This window comes from Apis mellifera, linkage group LG9 (assembly GCF_003254395.2).
Source record: "Apis mellifera strain DH4 linkage group LG9, Amel_HAv3.1, whole genome shotgun sequence".
Lineage (NCBI taxonomy): Eukaryota > Metazoa > Arthropoda > Insecta > Hymenoptera > Apidae > Apis > Apis mellifera.
The window spans coordinates 2605727-2629622 of NC_037646.1; the positions used below are offsets into that span (position 1 = coordinate 2605727).

The 23896-nt window shown below is 25.1% G+C and overlaps 1 protein-coding gene across 38 annotated transcripts in view; it reads right to left on the reverse strand.

Moving 5' to 3' along the window:
* The window catches only part of LOC413994 (calcium-activated potassium channel slowpoke), a 120026-nt gene that overhangs the window by 15646 nt on the left and 80484 nt on the right, over positions 1–23896 (reverse strand). For 13 of the 38 annotated variants that reach the window (XM_026442888.1, XM_026442903.1, XM_026442884.1 and 10 more), the window contains exons 12-18: positions 18289–18444; positions 17707–17783; positions 17147–17182; positions 10096–10146; positions 7507–7527; positions 4939–5001; positions 267–299 (exon numbers count right to left, since the gene is read on the reverse strand). In XM_026442888.1, the coding sequence (XP_026298673.1) occupies positions 267–299; positions 4939–5001; positions 7507–7527; positions 10096–10146; positions 17147–17182; positions 17707–17783; positions 18289–18444 (437 nt within the window). Of the gene's footprint in view, positions 1–266; positions 300–4938; positions 5002–7506; positions 7528–10095; positions 10147–13968; positions 14038–17146; positions 17183–17706; positions 17784–18288; positions 18445–23896 lie in introns of all 38 variants that reach the window. The other 25 variants (XM_026442893.1, XM_026442891.1, XM_026442892.1 and 22 more) reach the window with 14 other exon arrangements.

The following is a 23896-nucleotide window of genomic DNA, read 5'->3' on the forward strand; positions in this document are numbered from 1 at the left end:
TATTTGAAAATTTATAAAAAAGAAAAAATAAATTCCATTTGTTAATTCAGCAAAAATCAATATTAAATAAAATTAATTATTCGATTTATTTTCATCTCACTTAAGGATGAGATATAAAGATATACATTTTGAAAATAATGCATAACGTTTTAATCCTTTTATAATGTGATAAAATTGCAAGAAATTTAAAAAGATTGTACTTTTTTATTAAACAATTTATTAAAAAAAAAATGTTTCAATGAATATTTGATCGATTTAAAACTTACCGTTTGGATCTTCTCGGTCACGACTGATCTCACCTAAAATCGATAAATTAGAATTAACTTCTACGTAGTCGTTATTTTCTTTTTCAACGTAGCTAATAGACAAAGCAACAATGATTAAGAAAATTACTCAGTGCCACGCTGATCGTGACCTAAATCCCTTCGTTATAACGTATTTTACTTTTAATCGACAAAGAGAGCCTACAGCCTCATGCTTACAGGCACGCATACTTTATCCTAAATATTTTGCACGTGCCATCTTTTATTTGAAAAATTTTAAATAACTAGAATTGCGATGAACTAATGAACTATATTTATGGTTTTCAAGAATACGTCGAATACAAGAATTTTTATGAATATTGACAAATGTAAATAATTTTATATTTTAATATTTTTCGAAAATCTAATTATAATCTTTAGATTGTTTTTTAACGATATAATTTTTTTAAATTCGCACAATTGTTATAATTTTTATTTTACTGTTTTATTTTACTATTATTATTGATAAGATGTCAAATATTAACATAAAAATAATTTTTCTTACGAATAAAAAAAATAGAAATACTTATTTCAAAATCACAAAAATGATTAAAAATAACTTCTTATATAATTTATCATTGTAAATTTTACGAATTTTTTTCGTACAAAATATATTTTTGAAAAATATATTTTCTATTACGTAAAAAATATTTAATATCACATTCTCAAATACTTATCTCTATATAAAATTGGATGATTCAAAGCAATAATAAAAATATAAAAAAATTGATGAAACAATTGGATCATTTATTTTATAACACAACGCATTAAATTATATGAAAGCGAGAAGTGATGCATTAAACTATATTGATCAATTTTTTAATAATATACAGGATGTTCCATTTTAATTTTCTAGAATAAATATTTCGAATAAGAAAAATATGAAGACACGAAAAACTATCAAAAAGAAGATCATGCTGTTATTTATTCGACTTGTGATGTCTTTGAACAAACATATAAATGTCAATGTCAAATTTAAGATAAAAATAAAAACCTAAATATTTTTTACTATATACTATCATAGTTGGTATTTATTGCAGCTACATCGAAACATTTTCAAAACGCTACTTAAATAGGGTCTTTGGTACAAGCTATTCCTGAGATATAAGCTTCCAAACTCGACGTGTTGACTTTAGGAGATTGAAGTGGAGATTAAAATGGAACGTCCTGTATACAGTGTCTGCGTCAAAAAGTATGCGAGAAAAATCTTTATAAAGGAAAATTTGACGTATCAATGGAAACCAAAGCAACGTTCATTGTACGCAAGCAATTCTTAGCCATTACGGCACGTGCTGTTTGCAGAAGACAAGAAAATAATAATAATAATAATAATAATTAGGCATCTGTCGCGATAACTGAGTGAAGCACCATCATATATGTAAATAAATGGATCAAATGAGATACAAAACGTGAAAAATGTGCTTTGTCTAAATGTCATCATAAAAAATAAATAAATAAATAATAATAATAATAATAATAATAATAATGTATCTGTCAATCTACCGTGCTTTCTACAGCTATTTATTCATCTGTTTACACTCGATATTAAAATTACACAAATAAAATATATATATATACTCAGAACATATGCGAATTATACACATATCAAAAGAAGAAATATCGAAAAAAATATTTCTAAGCATCCTAAATCAAGTATATTTATCTACATAGAACACACAAAAATTCATTGAAAAAGTTTGAATATCACTCAAAATATTTGAATTCAAACAGCATTTCTCAAACTATCCGCGAAATTTACTCTCATCTTTCAAATTTACTCTATACGAATTAAAATAATTTATCGAATATTTTGCAAATTTGATAAAAAATTTTTGTCATTTACAAAAATCAATTACAAAAATCATCGTACATATCTTATGCGGATTCAATTAAGAAATTGTTGCATCAAATTTAACAAAAATTCTGTTTTAAATGAAATTTTCTGAATACATAATGAATTATTGCTTACAATATGTTTAGTAATCAATGGACTTTGCAATTAGATAAAAAACAATGGAAAAAAAATATTTTTTATTTAAGACTTTATTTTTGAGGAAATTGAAAATTCAAATAATAAGGAAATATAATTAATTCTTGGTAAGGATTGATTATTGATAAAAGATTATTCTACATATGAAAAGTGTAGATTAAAATTTTTCAATTTGAAGATTACTTTTTGAAAAAATAAAATTTCAAATTTATTTTTTGAAAACAAAAATTTAAACAAATTAAGAATCTTTTATATTTTTTATTTTTTGCATAGTTTTCTGATGATATTCAACCATATTTTTTTATATTTTACAGTTTTTCAAAATTAATTAATTTTATCGAAAAAAAATATCTTCCTTTCTTTTTAAATTACATATAAAATCATCTCCTATCTGATTGTATTACATATACCAAATTGTATACGATGCAATATTTTTTTCACATCATAATCAATCAATCTTTAAAATTTTAAAACTTTTTCCATTTTTTTTTAAATATAATTTTATAATAATGAAAGATAAAATAAAAGTTTTAATACAAAATATATTTTGGATTTACTAATTTTTTTGGATTTACTAAAAAAAAAATATTCTCAGACGAAAAAGAAATTCTATTCAAAATTTAAAAGAAATATTAAGAAAGTTTTATCTCCTCAAAGAAATTTTTTGAAAAAAAAGAAGAAAATGCTTGATCCATTATGCTTCACACATATACGTACAATTTTTATTATAAATTTTCATTATAATCAGAATTTTCTTTCTTTTAAAATATAATGTACGAAAATTTTTGTTTATAATTACTTATTCGATTATAGAAAAAAGCCAGAATGAGAAACGCTAATGTCTTTATGAATTCCTGCTCCACTACTTACGCAGACGAACACCAGCAAATGTATTGCATATATTTCAATTACATGGAAAGGTATGTTTGTCGCGAATAAAGTTATCAAGCGTTCGAATTGATTTTCTCTTTCCTTCACTATTATATTTATTACACGTTACTTTTTTATTTCAAATTGAATTCTTAAAAATAATCAATTATTCAAAATTAATTAAGTACTTTGCACTCAAGTTACTTAAACTAAATTTATTTAACATCACAATTGTTTTTTCTAATTATAAAAATTATCGATAAATTAATCATTGTGTTTTGTCTATGAACAAATATATTTTTTCTTTCAAAACTATAACGAAACAAATGATCACGAAACAAAAACGTGATAATTGATGCTATATAGTCTAATAACTATAAAACTCTATAATAATCGTATGTATTCTAACGAATTGCAATGATTTTTTTGTAAAAGACACAAAACAAAGGAGAAAAAAAAGAAAAGGGAAAAGAAGAAAAACGTGAAAGAAAGGGAAGAAATGACGTGTCGTTTATAATGAAGATAAGTGATATGATAGCCATAGTGAGAACTAAAGTTAAACTACAAAAAATTTTAATTCACTACGTCTGAGTGAAAATAATATAATTGTTAACATAAGATGCAAACTATAATGTATCTACTACAGCTGCATGCACTCATCGCGATCGGAGAAAGTAGTAATTAATGATATTGTAATACAATCGAAATTTTAATTGCAGAAAAATAATTATCTTAAATAATTTATACAAATATCTTTCTACTTTCTCCAAAATCGTAGTGAAAATAACGCGTTTTCCGTACATGTTCCATATTACGTATATATAAAGATGTATTCAGAAACAGTGCTAGAATTTTTATTTTAAGTAACAATTTAGTTTAAATATTATCACAGTTTTATTAATTATTTGTTTATAGAAATTTTTGTTTGTTAAATTTGAATTAATTATTTTAATCAATAATATGATTTTTTCTTTTTTTTTTATTTAAATGGAAAAAAATTAAGTTTGTTAATTTTATAAAGGAAAATAAATAATAATTATAGGAAAATTATATAAATTTCATCGAGAAATAGAAATAATTTATTATCATTGATTTTTGGACCATTATCAAATGAAATTATTTAATGTTAGATGATATTGTTATAATATCCTATTGAACTTAATGGGATGTATAATATTGAAAAATAAATTTCAATAAATTTCCAAAAAGCATAAAAATATTTAAAAATTATTTCTTATATTTCTGATATTTATTCATATGTTCTAATATCTACTATCATTAAAAAAAAATTACAAAATAATTGCATACAATATTCTCTATAATTATCATTTAACATTATTTTCATAGCAATTTCATAATACTCACTTTCAAATAATCGAATTAAAAAACAATTTAAATCCAGCATTGTTATCAAAAGTCGGTCGAAAAGTCATGTTTGATTCCTAGAAAATGTCCTAGAAAATGTCGCAATTGGTCGTTGAAGCGTATATTCGTCATGATGCATAAAAAAAAAAAAGAAAAAAGAAAAAAGAAGAAGAACAAAAAAAAAAGAAAAAAAGAAAATCGAAAAACATCAGAAACTGAGTGCAGACAGTTGTTAAAGGTTAAATCGAGAGCGAAGCACTTTTTTCGTGAAGCAGCACTTCGAGTTCCTTCGTCCAAGAGACTGAAAGCGATTGATTACAGTGTATACCCGTATATACCGTGTGTTTCATAAAAATTAGGAAGGGCAGCTTGCAAAATTATAGCACGGTTTTGATTGAGGTGTAACTGTACCTCTTACGTGAACCATCTTGGGCAGTTCTGGCGGAGTGAATGTGGGGGGAGGATGGTGGTCGTCTGTAACAAACCACTACACATGTTAGCTACCCTAACTAATTACCTAAGGCCTATTTTCTACGCTATTGCTATCACTGCCATTCCTATACTTGCATTTTAATCAATTAAAGCTTCATTCCAGTCTTAAATCGATGAAAAATATCTTATTTAAGATTTCTATCGAAAGATTTTTCGTAAATCGTCACTGTGCTGCCATCTACTTCGATTGAAGAGTACTATAGTATAAGTAGCATTAATTTTCGAAATGTGGCAAATCAGAATCAGAAATCACGAAGATTGATACATAAAAAATTATTTAATTTTCATTATTGTCGTTAATTGCGAGGATTATATTATATTATATTATATTAGCATTATAATACAATATAATTCAATAATTAATCACAGATATTAAATTGTTTAGATTTATAAAGACTATTTGATATTTAAAAAAATTAAGCAATAATGATACTTTAGTACCAAAATTTAAAATTAAAGCAATAAAATTGACTTTCATGCGATATGATTATTCTATATTTATATAAAATTAATCATAAAATTGATTTAAAAAGATTTTATTATATCAACGTTTAATATTTTTAATATTCATTATTCATCAATATTTGTTGTTCAAGTAAAAATTAAATAATACAAATTTTTTGAAACAGATATATTTTGTTTGCAATTAATTGCTTGAAATAATAAACAATTAGAGAACAAAAGGTCCTCGTATTAAAAGACAATAATAATGAAATTCTTTTTATCGACTGAAACGAATCTTGTTCTAATCTAAATAATATATTATAAATATACTATAAATCAAATTATTACTCTGAAAGAACTACCGTTTTCAATGCTGCTCGTGGCAACGCGGACGAGTCCAGAAGTAATCGAGGCACGATATTGTACAAAATATCAAAAGGAGAAAAAGTTAAAAAAAAAAAAAAAAAAAAGAAGAAATAAAAAACAATCTGTACATCGTGATTCTCCTCCGCGTTGTACAAATATAATCTAAAGTAGTGATGGTAATCATATACACGTTCTCATAACCAGATTTTAAGCACTGTGCACAGGCAATACTTAATTTCATGCAAAAATTATAACAGAGGCAAAGAACAAACTCGAGAGAAATTAATATTTAAGATAAAGAAAAATAATTTTTCCGTTATAATGATTCAATAAATATCTTTGCCTCTGACAAATCTATCTATTCTATCGTATCTAAGCGTGCAGATTAATAATAATTCTTACGGTGTGAATATTTACTCGGTATTGTAAGTGCGATCTTTGACAAATATTATTTATAAAACTCGTGCGATAAATTGGGAAAACTCGAGACAAAAAGGTTATATTATTCGAGAAAGTTATATAGGGTTTCTACCGTGTCAAAGCAGAGTTATAAGAGAGGGAGGGGGAGAGACACGTTATAGTAGTAGAAACTAATGTGAAACTCGTCGTTTGCAAAACTATTCCCGAATTCGTATAGTATATGCAGCTCTTTATCTTGTGAGCACTTTTCTTTTGCCATTGGCGTCGTTAAGCTCCTAATATAAAGCTTAATCGACCAAGGGAGGGAAAAGTGTAGCGCGTGTAAAAGGCCACTTCAAATGCTCGTAATGCTTATATCGTGTGTATCTCGCGTAATTTATTTTGTGCTATTCGATTGATTTTTCTTTTTTATTTCAATGTTTATCGTTATAAAGAAGATAGGTAATTTATATTTATTGTATAACATATAAAGGAAAATCTATTATTCTTTAATTCTAATGTATTATATCTTTTGTTGCAATCTTTAATTATTTTTTTCCTTTTAAATATTCCTTTATATTTATATATAATATACAATATATTCTTTGTATATATATATTATATATAATAAATCATTTTTAAATATATTTATTTAGGAAAATTGTTAAAAATATTATTTCATTATGATGAATATTACGATTATTAAAATTTAAAATGTTATTTTAGATTATAAATTGTAAAATTGTAATATATGAATAGTTCATTATAAAAATGGCGTATGTTTAATTTTAAAAGAAATTTAGAAAATGAATAATGTATAATTAATTAGATTTTTTATTATACTATTGGAATTTAAAAGCTTAAATATTTGTTCAAAATTCTTAGAATAATTAATTAACAAATTTTTGAAGATCATTTCAGATAGTTAGACGAAAGAAAAATAACGATTCAAACAAGAAACAGAAAATGGCGTTCGAAATACTTTTTGATTCCTTTCCCAAAGAGATAAGGATTTTCCTTTATAAAACAATTGAAAGAGAAAGAAAAAAGCAAAGAATTCAAATCTATAAAAACAGTATTATACCGTGTACAAATAAAAAGTATATAACGATAAACATATGAATAAAGCACGTGTCGGTAAAATAGTACAGTGACCGTGTACAGCCTACGTCTTATGATCTATGCCTTATCAATACGGATTCCCGTGTTGTAATAATAATATTATGCATACATATGTACAAAAATATTGATTATACACCCGCTTTATGTTAGACTTACTTGCATACGAGAAGTCTTCACCTAAGTAGAAGTAGAGGACGAAGAGAAGAAAGTTCAAACAGATAGACACATAGAAAGTTAGTTATATAGATATATCTTTTCTTCATATTAACGGTGTACATAATGTGTGTTATGCGTATGCGTATGTGTGCTGTGTGCACGCCTCGCGGGCACACATATGTGATACACGTATATATCGATAGGTAAGATGTGCGTGCGTGCGTGCTTGCGCGCGCATGTGTATGTTCGTGACGTTGTACAAAGAGGTACACATATATGCACGCATGGATCATAGATGAAATTAGAGGTGATATAATGATCGTGTTAGGCTCCGGTGCGAGTGAAACTGTTGATTGATTTTTCTTACCCTCCTTCTATTTTTCTACCTCCCGTTTTTTAATACAAAGCGTGTATTATCGCGTGTACATTTTTATTTTTTTTTTTTTTACTCGCGTGCACATTTGAATTGATTGATTTATTTATCCATTTGCACGATAATTTAACAGTTAATAATATTAGTGGTATTGACGAGTTGCAGCAAGTTAGAACAGTATCTTTCAATTTTTTGTAATATTCAAATAATTTATAATTTTTTTCCTTATTTAAGTAAAATTTGAATCGTTTATTATTTGAATAATAATGTATTTGAAAAATGAACTATTTTAATATTTATCACCTCATTTGATAGAAATAGTACATGAAATTCTATTTTTTCAAAAATCATTTTTTTTTTGTTTAGATTTAAAAATATATTTTTTTTTATAGTTTTTTTTCTTTGATTCGGAATAATGAAAATAATTTATTTTTGAAATAAATATTACAAATGAATATATCTTTATATTTTATTTAAAAAATTTATTTATTTAATTCAATATATGTTTATATATATATGCAAAGTGATTAATTATTTGTAATTTCTAACTTGTCAAATATCACTAATAATACTTGCTCAATAATTGTGCAAGTGGATAATTAATAAAAATACAATTAAATCAATTATTAAATTATAAAAAAATATATATATAACAACTGATCTTAAATATGAAATTAATCTTAAAATAGCTCAATGAGTTCAATAGCACAAAAATATTCGATTAGCAGAAGATAATTTTTTTGTTCTAAATAAAATTAAACTAAGATTTACTCGATACAATTTTATAAAAAAAAATATATAATTTTCAAAAATTCAACTACATATATTCTCACATTTATTAGTCATTTTCTAAATTCCGATAATGAATCGAACGTAATATAATCGAAAATCATAAAAGCACATAGCTTTTACAATATAATTTGCGATAACTCGAAGCACATATATATATATATCTGTTAAAATACTGCACACTTAATATTGTGATCGATTCAACATTACGCAACACGTTCAACATTTTTATAACGACGTTTAAAAAACACCTAAGGAATTGAAGCAAGTATATCGGGATATCGGAGGAAACGATTTTTTCCAAATATAATCATTGATTTTGCCATGAAACAAGTAAATAAACCACTCAAGAAACACTAATTCTAAGATATTCTAAAGAAAAAAATAAAAAAAAAATTTTTTTGAATATAGATATAATAGTTAGATATTGAACACCGATGCAAGATCAAATTGGAAATAGTTAAAAGAACTCAAGGCAATCACATCGCGCGAGTTTAAGACGATTCAATTTCAATAATTCACTCACAACAATAACCATCGAAAACAAAAAAAAAAACACTTACATACCTTCAGAGAACTACATTCAAAACGACATCGAAATATGTAAATAGTAATTTCGGTTGCAGAAAAAAAAAAAGAAACAAAAAAATACATCACATCACATAGGAATTCAAAACACTAATGATATGTTCTACTTTGAAAAACCAATTATTATCAATTTAGATGAAATTAGCACAAATTAGCACAACGAACATGTCTATACGTACATGTATGTTCTAATTTTGAATAATCAAGAAAAAAACGTCGTATAAATAACTATAGAAATTATCGACCAAACGTTGTGCTATACTTCGTCGAGTTTTATTTAAATGATTCCAGGTTAATATTTTTTTTCCACGATTTTACACTCTCCTTTAACTTAAATTTTGTTTTTTTTAAACTATACTATGATAAATTGGCTTAATTTAATCTCACATATTTCCTTCTTCTAATTACACGTATATATAAATATAAATAATTCAATACAACAATACTATAGATTTCAAATTTTAAAAATAGTAAAAACAAAAAGATGATCAACGCGATTTAAATGATCAACGAAAAGAGGATTTTGTGTGCAATCAACTTTTAAATCAAATATTTTTTTCCTAATATACATTATATATCTCATATTTTTATACGTATTATCATTCATAATTTACTAAAAAAAATACTAAATTTTGAAATAATAGATTTCTTTTTTTATTATATTGATTTAAAAGTTGCATGAAATCAATAAACTATTTCTTAAATAAATTTCGACTATATCTTCGCACATTACTGAACGATGGGAAAATTAGAGAGAAAAAGAGAGAGAGAGAGAAAAAGAGTATGAAAGAAAAAAAAGGGACAATTGGAAGACAATTCTACATTCGGGGGATACATACTTGCTCTTCCAACCATTTGAACAGCTCGCACGCCTTTCCGGAATGTGGCCACTGCCCGAAGGGAGGAGAACCAGAGCTGTTAGTTGTTATACCAAAATAAGGTGAACCTAAATGCGGGGTGTTGGGGGTAGGTGTGACAGGTAAGGGGGAGGGGTTAACCGCAAAGTCTCGATCGTTTCATCACGTTGTAAATTTTAAACAAAATATGAAAAATGTGCGCGTAATTTAAAACTCGATTAATGAATAATCGATTATTAATAATAATAATAATAATAATAATAAAATGAAGTAATATAAAATAAAAATAAAACGTGACAATCGATAGAGAAATCTATGGTTAAAACACACTATTGATTTAAAGCGATCACTTTAAGTCGTTTCGGTCTAAGTATGAGGATCGGTGTACAGAAAAACTATACAATTATAAGTGTGTGGCCCATATTGATTTTACACAATGGCCAAATGGTGATACATATTCCGTTTTTTTTTTCTTTTTCTTTCCTTTTTTTTCCTTTTTCGTCAGAGACACGAATAGTCTCCTTCGAATAATAATAAATATTAATCATAATGTCGACGTTATTGTTGTGACGTCAGTGAATGATATCAAATATGCGCAACATGTGAGGGGAGAATGAAGTATTTTTAATCGTTGTGTTCGATAAACCCTGGGCATCGATTATCATCATCCGTATAAATTTAGAATTAAAGGTGCTTACACCGGTGGCATTCACTTGTAACTTTATTTTTCATGTATTCGAGAATGTTGTTTGTGATCACACTGTTACAAGTATTTTCTAAAATCATTTTTTCACGCATACACACACGTATACACACTCATCCACGCAAATGCATCTACTAGGTATGCTAATAATTTTTCTTTCATATAGAAGGATTATCTTGTGCTTTATTAAAGAAAACTGTTGCAAATTTTCTTTGTTGAAACATTATTCATCGAAAGATAGTATTTTTTCTAAAGATTTTTAATAATTATTTTCAACTTCTTCAAATGATATTTAATAAATATTTAATTATTCTTCGTTTTTGATGTAAAGTATATAATTTATCTGATTAAAAATAGAAATTATTTATAGATACGAAATATGAAAACTATAATTTTCATATATATTCTACTATATATATATCAATCAATTTTAAAATGTACAATAACGCATGAATATTTTTCTTTTCTATTGGTTATACAAAAATTACATATGTATATATTTCAGATTTATTTCAAATGTTATTTTTAATAATTTTCTCAAATCAAAGAACAAACATGTTTCTAACGCATGCAGAAAGAATTATTTCCGTGTTACGTTAATCAATAGTGCAAAACCGGATGAAAAAATTCTCTTCAAAATGAAATATATGAAACGATAGAAAATAAAAATAAAAATATTTAGAATAATTATCCAGATATGTTTTAAATTAAATTAAATCTAAAATTGATTGTGCAATCAATCATAATACTTGCCTATATACATGCATGTATATTCGTTTCGAGAATCGATTCTGAAGATTAAAACAGAAAAATTGATATGGAAAAATGTTGTTTAAAACTTATTTATTAAGTTATAAGCAATTTAAATTTGTAGATGAAGCGAAACAGAGATAAAGCTATCTGTCTAACGCGGTATCTCTTCATCTAATACGAACTTAAATTGCTTACAACTTAATAAATTAGCCTGAACCAATATTTTAATATACTAATCAATTTTTGTGTGTTTTAACTTAACGTTAAACTCTACTTTTCAAAGATGTTTCTTAATAAACGAGAAATATTTAAAAAATTATTCAAAACTTAAAAATACTATGTTATGATAGCAAAAATAAATATCAAGTGTTTCATTTTAATCCATTATTGCTAATTATTAAAAAATTAATTGCACGAAGAAAATGATTAAAGTGGATTTGAATAATTTCAAATTTGACACATTTTCTGATGTAATTAATTTTGACAAGGAAAAAATTATATATTTTTTTAAGCATTGATGATGATTGATATATTTATGATATATATATATATATTAATTTTATTTATTGTTTTCATATGTGTTAATTCCTGAAATTGACTCATACATTACAAAACACTTTGTATAAACATGATATATACTAAACTGATAATCGAATCTAATAATCGAAGTAAAAGATTTATAGAAGAAAAAAAACAATTTTCTTTATTGCCAAATAAAATTTTATTTGGCTAATAAAGATGAAAAAAATTATTCTTTAAAAATATAATTTATTAATATCTATAAGAGAAATATAGATTTAAAAAAAAATTAAAAAAATATAAGACAATGTACTTTTACTATTATTATTATATTATTTAATAATAATTTATTTGTTTAATGAAAAGAATTTATTAATAAATTAGAATAATTTATGAAAATAAACTTGAAAAATTTTGATGTTATTATCATCCAAGTAAGATTATATTAACCAAAAATAAAGATTTATTATAATATAGTAGCATAGGTGTACAATATCTGTTATAAGATACAAAATTTTTATAAAATATCAATGATAAAAGAATTCTTCTGTTTCTAGAATTAAAATAACAAAACTCACGAGAACGTTCAAATATCTAGTGTACTAATGTGCAATTTTATATTATATATATATAAAAAAAATAGATTTTGAAAATAAAATTAGAAAAAGAAATGTCAAATAACTTTGAAGATATTTGACAGTTCTTAATTCGTTGTCTAATCAATAAATTTGAAAATAAAACTGACCTATTAACTCTTCGATAAATTCAATGCTATCCTAAAACAGAGAAAATTACATGGAAAACAAAGAAGATAACATTTGAATTGTGAAGAAAATAATTCAAAATTATTTTAATATAAGCACATCGAATAACGATTAAGAACGATAATCAAGCCTGAAACGAGCAAGTTTCTTAACCAGTGAAACGTAACAGCCAGGAATGTGTAGACACAGAATATACGAGTTGATATTAACGTGCTTAGCAAAATTAGCATATCCGCAAAAGCGACGATTTCTCGTGAAAACTGAAGCAAAATTTATATCAAACTGAAATTCTGTACATATGCGATGTGTAACGATCTTCGTCCAGCTTGAATTCGACGTTGCTGCTTCATTTTAGAAAACAATAATCGCCAAAATATATTAGCTCTAGCAAAAGCCCAGCGAGAAACAATATCGAACGATGTCAAAAATGTTCAAACGCAGGTACCGTGGAGTAAGTGCATATGATAATGAATTATTAAACATCTAACTTGCATTTCTCTTTTTTTCTTTCCATCACTTACGCCATCTTACCTGGTTAAACGCAAAATCAATCCTGTTTGAGTCAATTGATTTTCTTATTTTTGAAAATAATAAAAATAATAAAAATAATTTCTCAAATTGGACTCAAACAGAGAGAATTTATCAGAATAATAATCTTTTCTTATTTATAACTTTTTTTATTTATAATATTATTTATAACTTTTCTTATTTATATTGTCATCTCACAAATGGATATATTTTTAGAAATTTTTACAGACTTGGGATAAGTCGGGAAAATTCGTATAGAATCGAACGATACTCTCGTAGTAAATCCTAAAAGATTCGATTCAAAACGGTTGTCTCATTTCAGTTCGAGAGCTCGAGTCTCGGTCATTAAAGCCGATCACGTCCGATTATTGTCGAGTCGAGCCGAAGTCAGACAGCTTACCTCGAGCGATATCGAAAGCTCGCACGATTCTACTCGAATATTTCCGACTCGACCCGAAGTTCGGGATTGCATATAGCATATCTCAAGCTATTTCCTTTAAGATTATTCTGACAAACTCGTAGATATAGGTCAATGAAGGATGTACATTGGGATGAAGAGGACGGCAAGGAAGGTACAAATACGCGTACCGTCGAGGTAACTGCTGTAGGCAGTGTTTCCCTTCACCATGCCGGTCTGCATCATCATCATCCCCACATCTGTAAAAATCGAGCGATCGGCCCGGACATATGTTTGTCAGTAAACACGCAGGGATATTCTACTGAAATGACTGGAAGATGATATAGGAGGGTTAATGGTTTGTCAATGGTCAAAGAGGTTTGTTTATTAGGAACCAGAGAACGAAATTGAATTTTAGAAAATTGTTATAAATATACAAGGTATTCTTGCGAGTTACCATAGAAACTTTGACAGCGTGTACTGGGACTAAAAGTAAAATGAAAATATTGTAATAAAGGTAAGTTGAAGCATCTTATTCATCGTTCCTCAACAGCACCCCAAAGCTTTAATTATTACTATTAGATATTGTAAATATAGTAATTGTCTACCTTATTTCTTCCTGAAAATAAAAATGTTAGTTGATGTTTTTTTTTTATTGCATTAAGTAAGTTTTTAACAGAGTAGAGTCTTCCGTATCTGAACTTTTGATTATACAAATGTTTTTGTTATTCGAACAAAATATCTCTTAATAATATATTTTTTTATTAAAAATACATATTATCTATCCAATATATATATAATTTTATAAATCATTTGTTATAATTACACAAATTGAAATTTAAATATATAATATATTATATTATATATAATTATATTATATATAATATAAATTTTTTTTTTTATATAATTTAGACCCTTATATAATAATTCTTATTAAAATATTTATAAAATAAATAATTAAACGATAATAAAATAATAGTAAATGATAATATTAACAACAATGATATATTTTCTCAAAGCATTCATAGTTAGAATTATTAAAATAATATAAAATTTTTAGATATTGAAATAAAATGACAAATTTATATATTTCTACTTATCTATTATTAATTCGGATACGAAAGGTTCTATTATATAATATTTATGAATTTATTATTAGAAATTTTATTTATAATTGCAGAATATGTTAGCAAAGACAGAATTCTGCTAAGCACCCTATAAACGTAAGTTTATAGGTAATTGTTCAAACATTTCATACGTGAAGATATATGATAAATTAATATATCTTAGTTTATAATAAAATAAAAATCATAAAAGTAACATAAGATTTGTATTTATTTTTATTTTTATATTAATTAATAAATAAGAATTAATCGTTAAATGAAACATATCCTCGAGAAAATTTAATTATCATATTTATCGTTCACGTATGAATCGAAAGATAGCAGCACTATATCGTATTATTTGCTTAAATTTACTCTCAATCAGCACGGTCAGGTTTCCTACAGTCAGGATAAGGGATACTAAATAAAAAGAATACAAAAATAAACTACAAAGCTCCTCAAACACTATTTACCTCCGATGTATTTTTATCCATCCTGAAATTTCTTAATAATTTCAAAAATGACGCAATAAAGAATTTCTCTCTAAAATCGATAATAAGCGAAATAAAATTCACATGAAATCACGTTGATTGCCCAGGGTTTAATATTAACATGATGGAGATTGAATATCTTATAGCGGATCTTACATTCAGATGAGTTCAGATGAACTGAATGTATATATATATATATGTGTGTTGGTATGATACGTTGTGTGACATTATTATGTAAACGAGAGTAGAATCGTTAATCAGAAAAATCGATCCATGATTAAAGAATATACGTCATTCCCTACAAATTTATTCGTATGAAAAAAATCGTAGAAAATCATTATCGCCAAAGTTATCCAAGAGGTAATCCGCTTTTCTTTTTCAGCGAAACATTGTATCATTTTGACAAATATTCGGAGTGAAAGCGAATAGAAGATTAATTTCAAATTGATCGAAACCTAACGATCGACAGAGTTTCATCAATGACAGCTGGCACATTGAAAGTTCTCACACGATCGAAGAGAGATTAGAGGGGGTAGAATAGCGATAGCAAAGAATTAGAAGAAATATAGATAGAGTAAAATAGATAAACAGATAGACAGACAGACAGATAGATAGACAGAGAGAAAATAGAGAAGATAGAGAGAATTGAGGTTTATTGAGAAAGAGAGAAAGAGAGCGATAGAAAGAGAGAGAGAGAGAGAGCGAGTGAGTTTTATACGAAGCTGTCGTATCATTAAGGCGTAAAATTATTCGAATCGGAAACTAATCATGCATGCAAGGCGAGCGAGAAGGGCACACACTAGAGTGCAGACTAATTTCCTCGATTGGCCAGGTGGACATGCGCCAACTGACAGAACTATAAAGGGATACATATCACGTGTGTATCAGTGGTATTTCATTTTTCACGTCACGATAATCAAGTGGCATCAAGTGTTGGTTGAACGATCGAGTCTTTCAAATCGTTCAAAAAAAAAAAAATATATATATTTATTCTTGTAAACAGATAACTTCTTAAATTCGCCAACTTTCTCTTCGAAATATATCAACGTTTGCAACAGAGAACGAATAGAATATAAACGAAACAGGAAACGGAAATCGTGAAAAACGAATAAATACCCAACTGTAGGCAGTCGCGTTTAGACAGTGTCTCTGAAACGAGGATTAAAAGGTGCAATCATCCCATCGCCATTTTCATAATAATCATCATCATCATCATCATCATCATTATCATCATCATCATCATCATCATCATCATCATCACCGCCTCGGCGTATATATATATATATATATATTTATATGCAAGATAATGGTTAAAAAACTCGAAGGCATATGTACACATAATTAAGACACAAAAAAGACAGAAATATATGCAAAGAGGCAATGATATATAGAGAAAGAGAGAAGAAGGGAGAGCAATAGAACGAATAAAATACAAGGGGTAAAACCAAGTATATAATTACAATTGAAATCGGGGAAATAAGAACTGAAACGTTCAATCTTGATTGAAAATCCATTGAAAATCTTTTTTAGTTTTACGGATCAAAATCACTCAATTTTTACAAAATAAAGTAAAGAGGGAGAAAGGGAGAAAGAAAGAAAGAAAGAGAGAGAGAGAGAGAGAGAGAGAAAGAGAAATGTGGAAAAAGAGATGGGGAGGAAAAATAAGTAGGCGAGAAAAAGATAGGCAAAGGAGAAAGAAAAGAACGAAGACATAAAGAGGGAGATAGTCATAAACGAGATAGATAAAGACTAAGCGAGCGAGTGTGAGACGTTACCTAAGTCCCGGCCCCAGGAGCGCTGCTGCTGCCCCACTAGATCATATATCACAAGAGGATGGTCACAACCATGTCACTTGGTTAATTGTCGCGGTAATTACTGCTACGGCTTTCAGTGGCAGAAGGACACAGAGAAAAAGAAAGAGGAAAGGGCGAAGGAATATCATGGAAAAAGAGAGCTTCCTGTGTGATTCGTCTGGTCTTACACGTTAGTCTATGTAAAGTCGTATATAAGAATCGTTTATCTTTTTTTTTTTTTTTTTTTTTTTTTTTGCGAGTCACACGAAAAAGGTTTCGATCCGTATTTTGTCGCAACTTGTTGCGTTCTTCGAAATTAAGGATCGAATAGTGTGTGATTCGCAATATTTTTTTTTTTTCAACATATTTAACGCGCTCTATGTACAGAGAGATGTTACGTTAATTATTATTCGTATATATAGTATATATAAAGTAACTTCGATAATAATTCGGAGTTTGGTTAAGAAATTCGATAGCAGAAAATTTTCAGTAAGAATTAAATATTGTCGGTTAAGAGATATCACTAGACTAGAAAGACTTACAATTTTTGCACTTGCACTTCTTGATCAGAGTTTCGTCTTTTATATCCTCGTGGCATGCTTTGCAATAGAACCACGCCCTGGAAAAATACACGTATAGAATGATTAATCATTTATTAATAATAAAAGATATATAATGTAATTAAAAATAATATCTATATTTATTATATGTAATAATATACTATAATGCTTTATTTAAAAAGAAATCAGATTTATTGAATAAATATTATTTTAAGAATATTAAATAATAATAATATTTTTTATTTAAAAAAAAAAAGTAAAAATCAATGAGAGTTGTTTTTCTTATAAATTCTTCAATATTTATTGCTCTTCATAGAAAATCTAGAAAGAATGAAATTTTTATATTTAATTGTAAGATTACTTTTTTTTAGATTTAATATAATCATATTCTTCATTACATGTAATTTCATTGAAAAATGATATTTTAAAAAATGATCCATAATTAAACGATCCATTTTAGAGAGAGAGATTTATGATTATTATCCTTGGTAAGAAAATTTATGATAAAATTCCACATTAAAGCTCATCTTCAATGATTTGATTACAGAAAGAATTTATTCTCACCGTTTTACTTCGTCGGCAGATTGAGCAATGAAGAATCCCTGAGTATTTGCTACGATCTTGGCACCACGTGGATTAATTGATATCTTACTGTCGCCACCTCCTTCGCCCTTTATCTCGATTGCCAACAGCAATAACTTCAACTTCGTGAAGCATAACCTAAGATAAAGTTTTGCATAATATTCTACATTCTTTAAAAATATATAAACAATATCATAGTTACTTTTACTCACAAGTAAGAAACATTTACGCGTAAAATAGTGATTATGAAATAATAGGTGAGAACAGGTGCTCAACAAATAGGGCAAAGCGTTTATATCAATGCAAACTAAGTTTGTTTTAACGTTAAATTAAATAAATATATCTAATTTAAATAAATATTTAAAGAAAATAAGAAAAAAAAATATAAAATAATATATAACGTAAATAATATAATTTATAAACTATAAGAATAATATTATTTATGTTAAAGTATATTAAATATAATATAAAATATAGATTTTAATATGCTATATATATATATGATACATAAAAAATAATCAAGCATGATAAATAGAAAATAAATGAATATATACACGCATAAAGTATTAAATTAATAGTTAAATTAATAGTTTAAGTTAAATAGCTTGAGATATTCTGTAAATATTTCAATCCAATATTATTATAATAAATATTATTATGGGAGAGAGTTACTGTGAAAGGAAATTCTAAGTGAAATGTAACAAATATGTAAATAGCACTAATAAATTCTAATAATTTCAAAATATATAAAATTTCATTGTTATTATATTTTTAATTTAATCATTGTACTTACTATTATTTATAATTACTAAGTTATTTACAATTAATAATATGAATTCTCCTTTAATTTATAAATAGAATCATATAAAATTCATTTACTATATAAATCTACTACTTTATTATTAATGATCAATCTAAATTTCAAGTTTATACTTAAATTTTATCTTCTAAGTTTTTACAGGATTTCTCACAGATAGAAAAACAAAATCTTATATTATTAATGATATGCATTGAAACATATAAAAATATTTATATGTGTATTAACATGAAGAAATAAAAAGTTCATTACAATTAACATTAAAATATTTATATATAGATATATATTTGTTTTATATATCGCATTCATAAGCTTCCAGACACCATATTTTCTTCCATATAGAAGAGAGAATATTTTCTCTTCTATGTTTTGCTTCCAATATTTTATTTTTTTTTTATAATGTGTAACACTTTTTATTTTTTAAGATTTAGTAATTTATATTTTGTCTTTGTTTTTGGGTATTTGGATGCTTTTGATGTAAAAGTGAAAGTTTCACGTGGATAGTATAGAATGTTAATTATAGCGTAATATAGACACCCACAGCATTACAGAGCGTTTTCAATCCATCTATTTTTTCCTCCTTCGAAAAATTGTCAAAAAAATTTAATCAAAAAATAAATATCCAATATAATCGTATCAATAATTTTTTGTAAGACGCTCTGTTCTGCCACCTCGGCCAGAAATGAAAATATCAGAGAGGCATGCAAAGCAAGCAAAATTGAACAAACGGTAACTCGAGAAATATTCGAAACAACGAAATCATTACTTGTCTAATAAATTCGAAATTCATGCGAAATATATAGAAGAAATCTAGTGCTTTCTAAACTAATAACTTTAAAATCCTAAGCCTATTCGAAAACTTGGGAAAGAGACCAACTAAGTGTCCTTGTTGCTCCTAAGCGCAACAAGCGTAACTATAATATACGTATCAAAATATAAATGTCAAAGAGCGTAATTATGATAGAAAGACCTAATGTCTATATAGAATTTGATAATAAAAATTTGATAATTTGTACATGTTATCGCGCTCACAAACTAAACCATGATGACAAACCATATATGTGCAAACTAATAGATAAAGATTTTAGATCAATAATCCTATATAATACATAAATAGCAGTGCTGGGGAAAATAACCTTTTAAAATGGTGCTGTCTCTAATCAAGACAAGAAAATTTGCGTCAACCTAATATATTATAATCGATAAAGTTTTGTATTATTATGTTTGACAGAAATTTTGAAAGATTATAATTTCATTTTGTATCATTTGTTATAATTCACATCCTTAGTATAATAGAATATATAATAGAATATAATTATATGTAATAAATATATGAACTTTTAAGTTACAATGATTAAACTGTACATGCAAATGTACATATTTATCAGATTAAATAATAAATTAATTTATCTTTATTTATTTATTTATTTTAAAAAACATTATGAAAATATTATTTGTGCTAGTGAATAAGCATAAATAGATATATTTAAAATATATTTATAAAAATGAATATTTATAAAATTTCAAATAGTTGAATTCAATTATATAATATTATATAATATTATTAAATCAAATTGTATATAATTTTTATACAAGAAAAATAGTTTGTTTTTAATCTTTATTGAATTTTTTTCAATTTAAAAAATATTCTTTATGAAAAAAATTTCAAATTCATAGAATAATTAAATTATTTTATTCATTAAATGATTAATAAAATAAAAAAAAATAAAAAAAACAAATTATATTATTTATTTATATATTTTGATTAATAATAAATAAATAAATTTTATGTAAAAATACTTATGATCTTTTTAAAGAAATTCGAACAAATTTATTACTCAACTTATTATTTTACATAGCAAATAATATTATATATAATGACTTTGTTTATTTGTTTCTTTATTTATTACATGCTTTTTATAATTAAACTATTGATAAAAATTTTCTAATTAAAAGTTTAATTAATAATTCAAGAAAAATATTTCTAGTGATTAAAATCTAAAATTTACAAAATAAGTAAAATATTAAAATATTTTCAGCAATACCAATTGTGCAATAAATATAGTGCATAATTTATATAACAATACTACAATTACGAATAAAATATAAAAATCAATATCTCTAAATATTCAAAGAAATATTGTACGTGTTATGACAGCAGTAAAATATCTATATTAAAAATCCTATACATACCAAACATAATGTATAATTTATCTAATTCCTTTTACCAAAAATTAATATTATTTAAAATTTAGCTTCAATGATGAAAAGCGATGTTCGATGTAAATAATTATCAATTGTTCACGAGAAAATTATTACTATGATGTGAAACAAATATTGATAAAAGAAAATAAGATATGAGCAAAATAGTGTAGAATTTGGAAACAGCAACAAAGGGATCGATGGAAAAAAAGAAGAGAGAACTGGAAAAGAGAGAAAATGATGAGCCGAATGAGTGTTAAGAAAAGTGGGCTGAAGCGAGGAAAGCGCTAAGGAGATGATGAAAGGTTGGACGGGAAAGGGGAGGAATATAAAGGGAAAAAAAAATGGTAGCTTATAAAAGGAGGAAAAGAAGAAAGAAATAGACAGGAGATTTTAAAAGAGATCAGAAAGATCAGATACGGAAAGAACATCTGAAGAGAGTGATGAATGAAGAAAAGAAAAGGGAAAAGGGAGTGAAAGAGAATTTCAAGATAGAGGAATGGAATGACCATTTACTACTTTAGAAAAGTAGTAAACTATATATTTGAAAAATATAGGTGAAAAATAGTGTTAGATGTTCAGGAAGGGAATTTAAAAAATATGAAAATAAAATAGATTATACAATGTTTCAAAATATGTGGAATTTCAAAAATTGATTATATATTTGAAAGTAATAAAGAAAGTTTATATAAATATGTATTCTATTTTTTGTTATATATTAAATATTTTTAAAATATTTCTTTTTACTGGATCACTATAATTCAAAAAAATGCAAATATAAAAAAATAAGATGAATAGTAATTGAGATTTTATTATTATTTCTTTTTAATACAATGAAATTTATATATATATATATATATATATATATATATATTGTATTATATTTTATATATATTATATACCTCAATTATTCTAATAAAATTAATAATAAATATGTATATTAATTTTTTGATTTTATAATTTTATTCCAGGTATTCCACTATTTGTGAAAATTTAAAGAGTTAACTTAATTGAGAATTATTAAAACACTTGTTAGCATCATATGTGTTAATTAAAAGTAAAATTATGAAAACTTTGTAATACATAACAGTTAAAGCTTAAGAGATTTTATTTTACTAAAGTATTAATATAAAAATAAAAAAAGTTTAACAAAAATATTCGATATACAGACTTTATAAGAGTTGAAAGAAAGAAAGATATCAAATAGATATATATCTACTTTTTTATTGTTTTCAAATATATAATCAATTTCTAAAGTAAATCCTACATATCATAGAACATTTTATACAAAAAGATTGAAATAAAAAGAAATGGTTGCATATATTCTGAAGAAAAATTCTATAATATATAACGAATCCATAATCATAAAATGGAGGATGGTAATATAAAATTAAAATGAAAATTAAAATACAAATTATAGTGATAAGAACAAAGAAGAGAAAGATCACCGATAATAGTCTCTTGAAATATATATATAAACCAGAAAATTAAATTGAATTCGCAAAATTATCAAGAAGATTAAAGGAAAATATGTAGGGAAAAAAGAGAAAAGAGATAATAGAGAAATAATAGAAAGAAAAAAAAAAGAGAAAACAGATAACGGATAATAGAAATAATAAGTATACATGTTATCGTAATGAGCACTGCAAAAAAAATAAAAAAAAAATCAATGGTTTGCTTTATCAAACTAAAAGTAATGTTTGATATTGAAGAAATGTATTGGAGAAAACTGAAAGAAATGTTGAAAGATATAAATAAAATGTTAAAGGATAAAATAATGAATAAATCTACACACAAGATATAAACTTTGATCACTTTGATTATATCTGTTATTTTTAGATATATGAAAAATTTTATTTACAAAAGTTTTGTAACACGAAATTTATATTATTTTTAAATCATTTTTCTAAAATATTTTTAGCAGAATGATATATGTTTAAATTTTAATTCTACAGTAGATAAAATGACATTAAAGACTACATAAAAAATAGAAAATATGTAAATTTATATAATTTATAATTTACAAAAAAAAATATAAAATTTCATACGGTGGACATTATTGAAATAAAACATTTAAAAAATCATTATAATATACAATCTTATGTGGTTTCATTATCATGAAATAATTTTTAATTTCACATTTTATTTGAATAATTTTTTATTCAAATTATTTCTTAAATAGCTTTCAATATTAGGTAAGTTTTATAAATTAAGATCAAAATCAAAATCATTAACTTTTTATAAATATGCACTCAAGTTAAAAGAAGAGATACATAGAAGAGATATACATATGTATAAAAATTTGGAAAAACTTTTTCTTCTTTTTTATGTTAAAAATTTAAAATTAATAAAAGTATTCTCTGAAATAACATAAATCTAATTTAATTTTTTTTTAAATTCTTGAATTTCATTTATCTAAACATTAATGATTTCAAATTTTTTATTAATTTTACAGTTAAATTAAATTTATTATTAATTTTAATAATTTTAATTTAATTAATTTCCATTGACGATTCTTTTTCTCATCTAGCAAAATATATTATACTATTCTAATGAAAAAAAAAGAAAAAA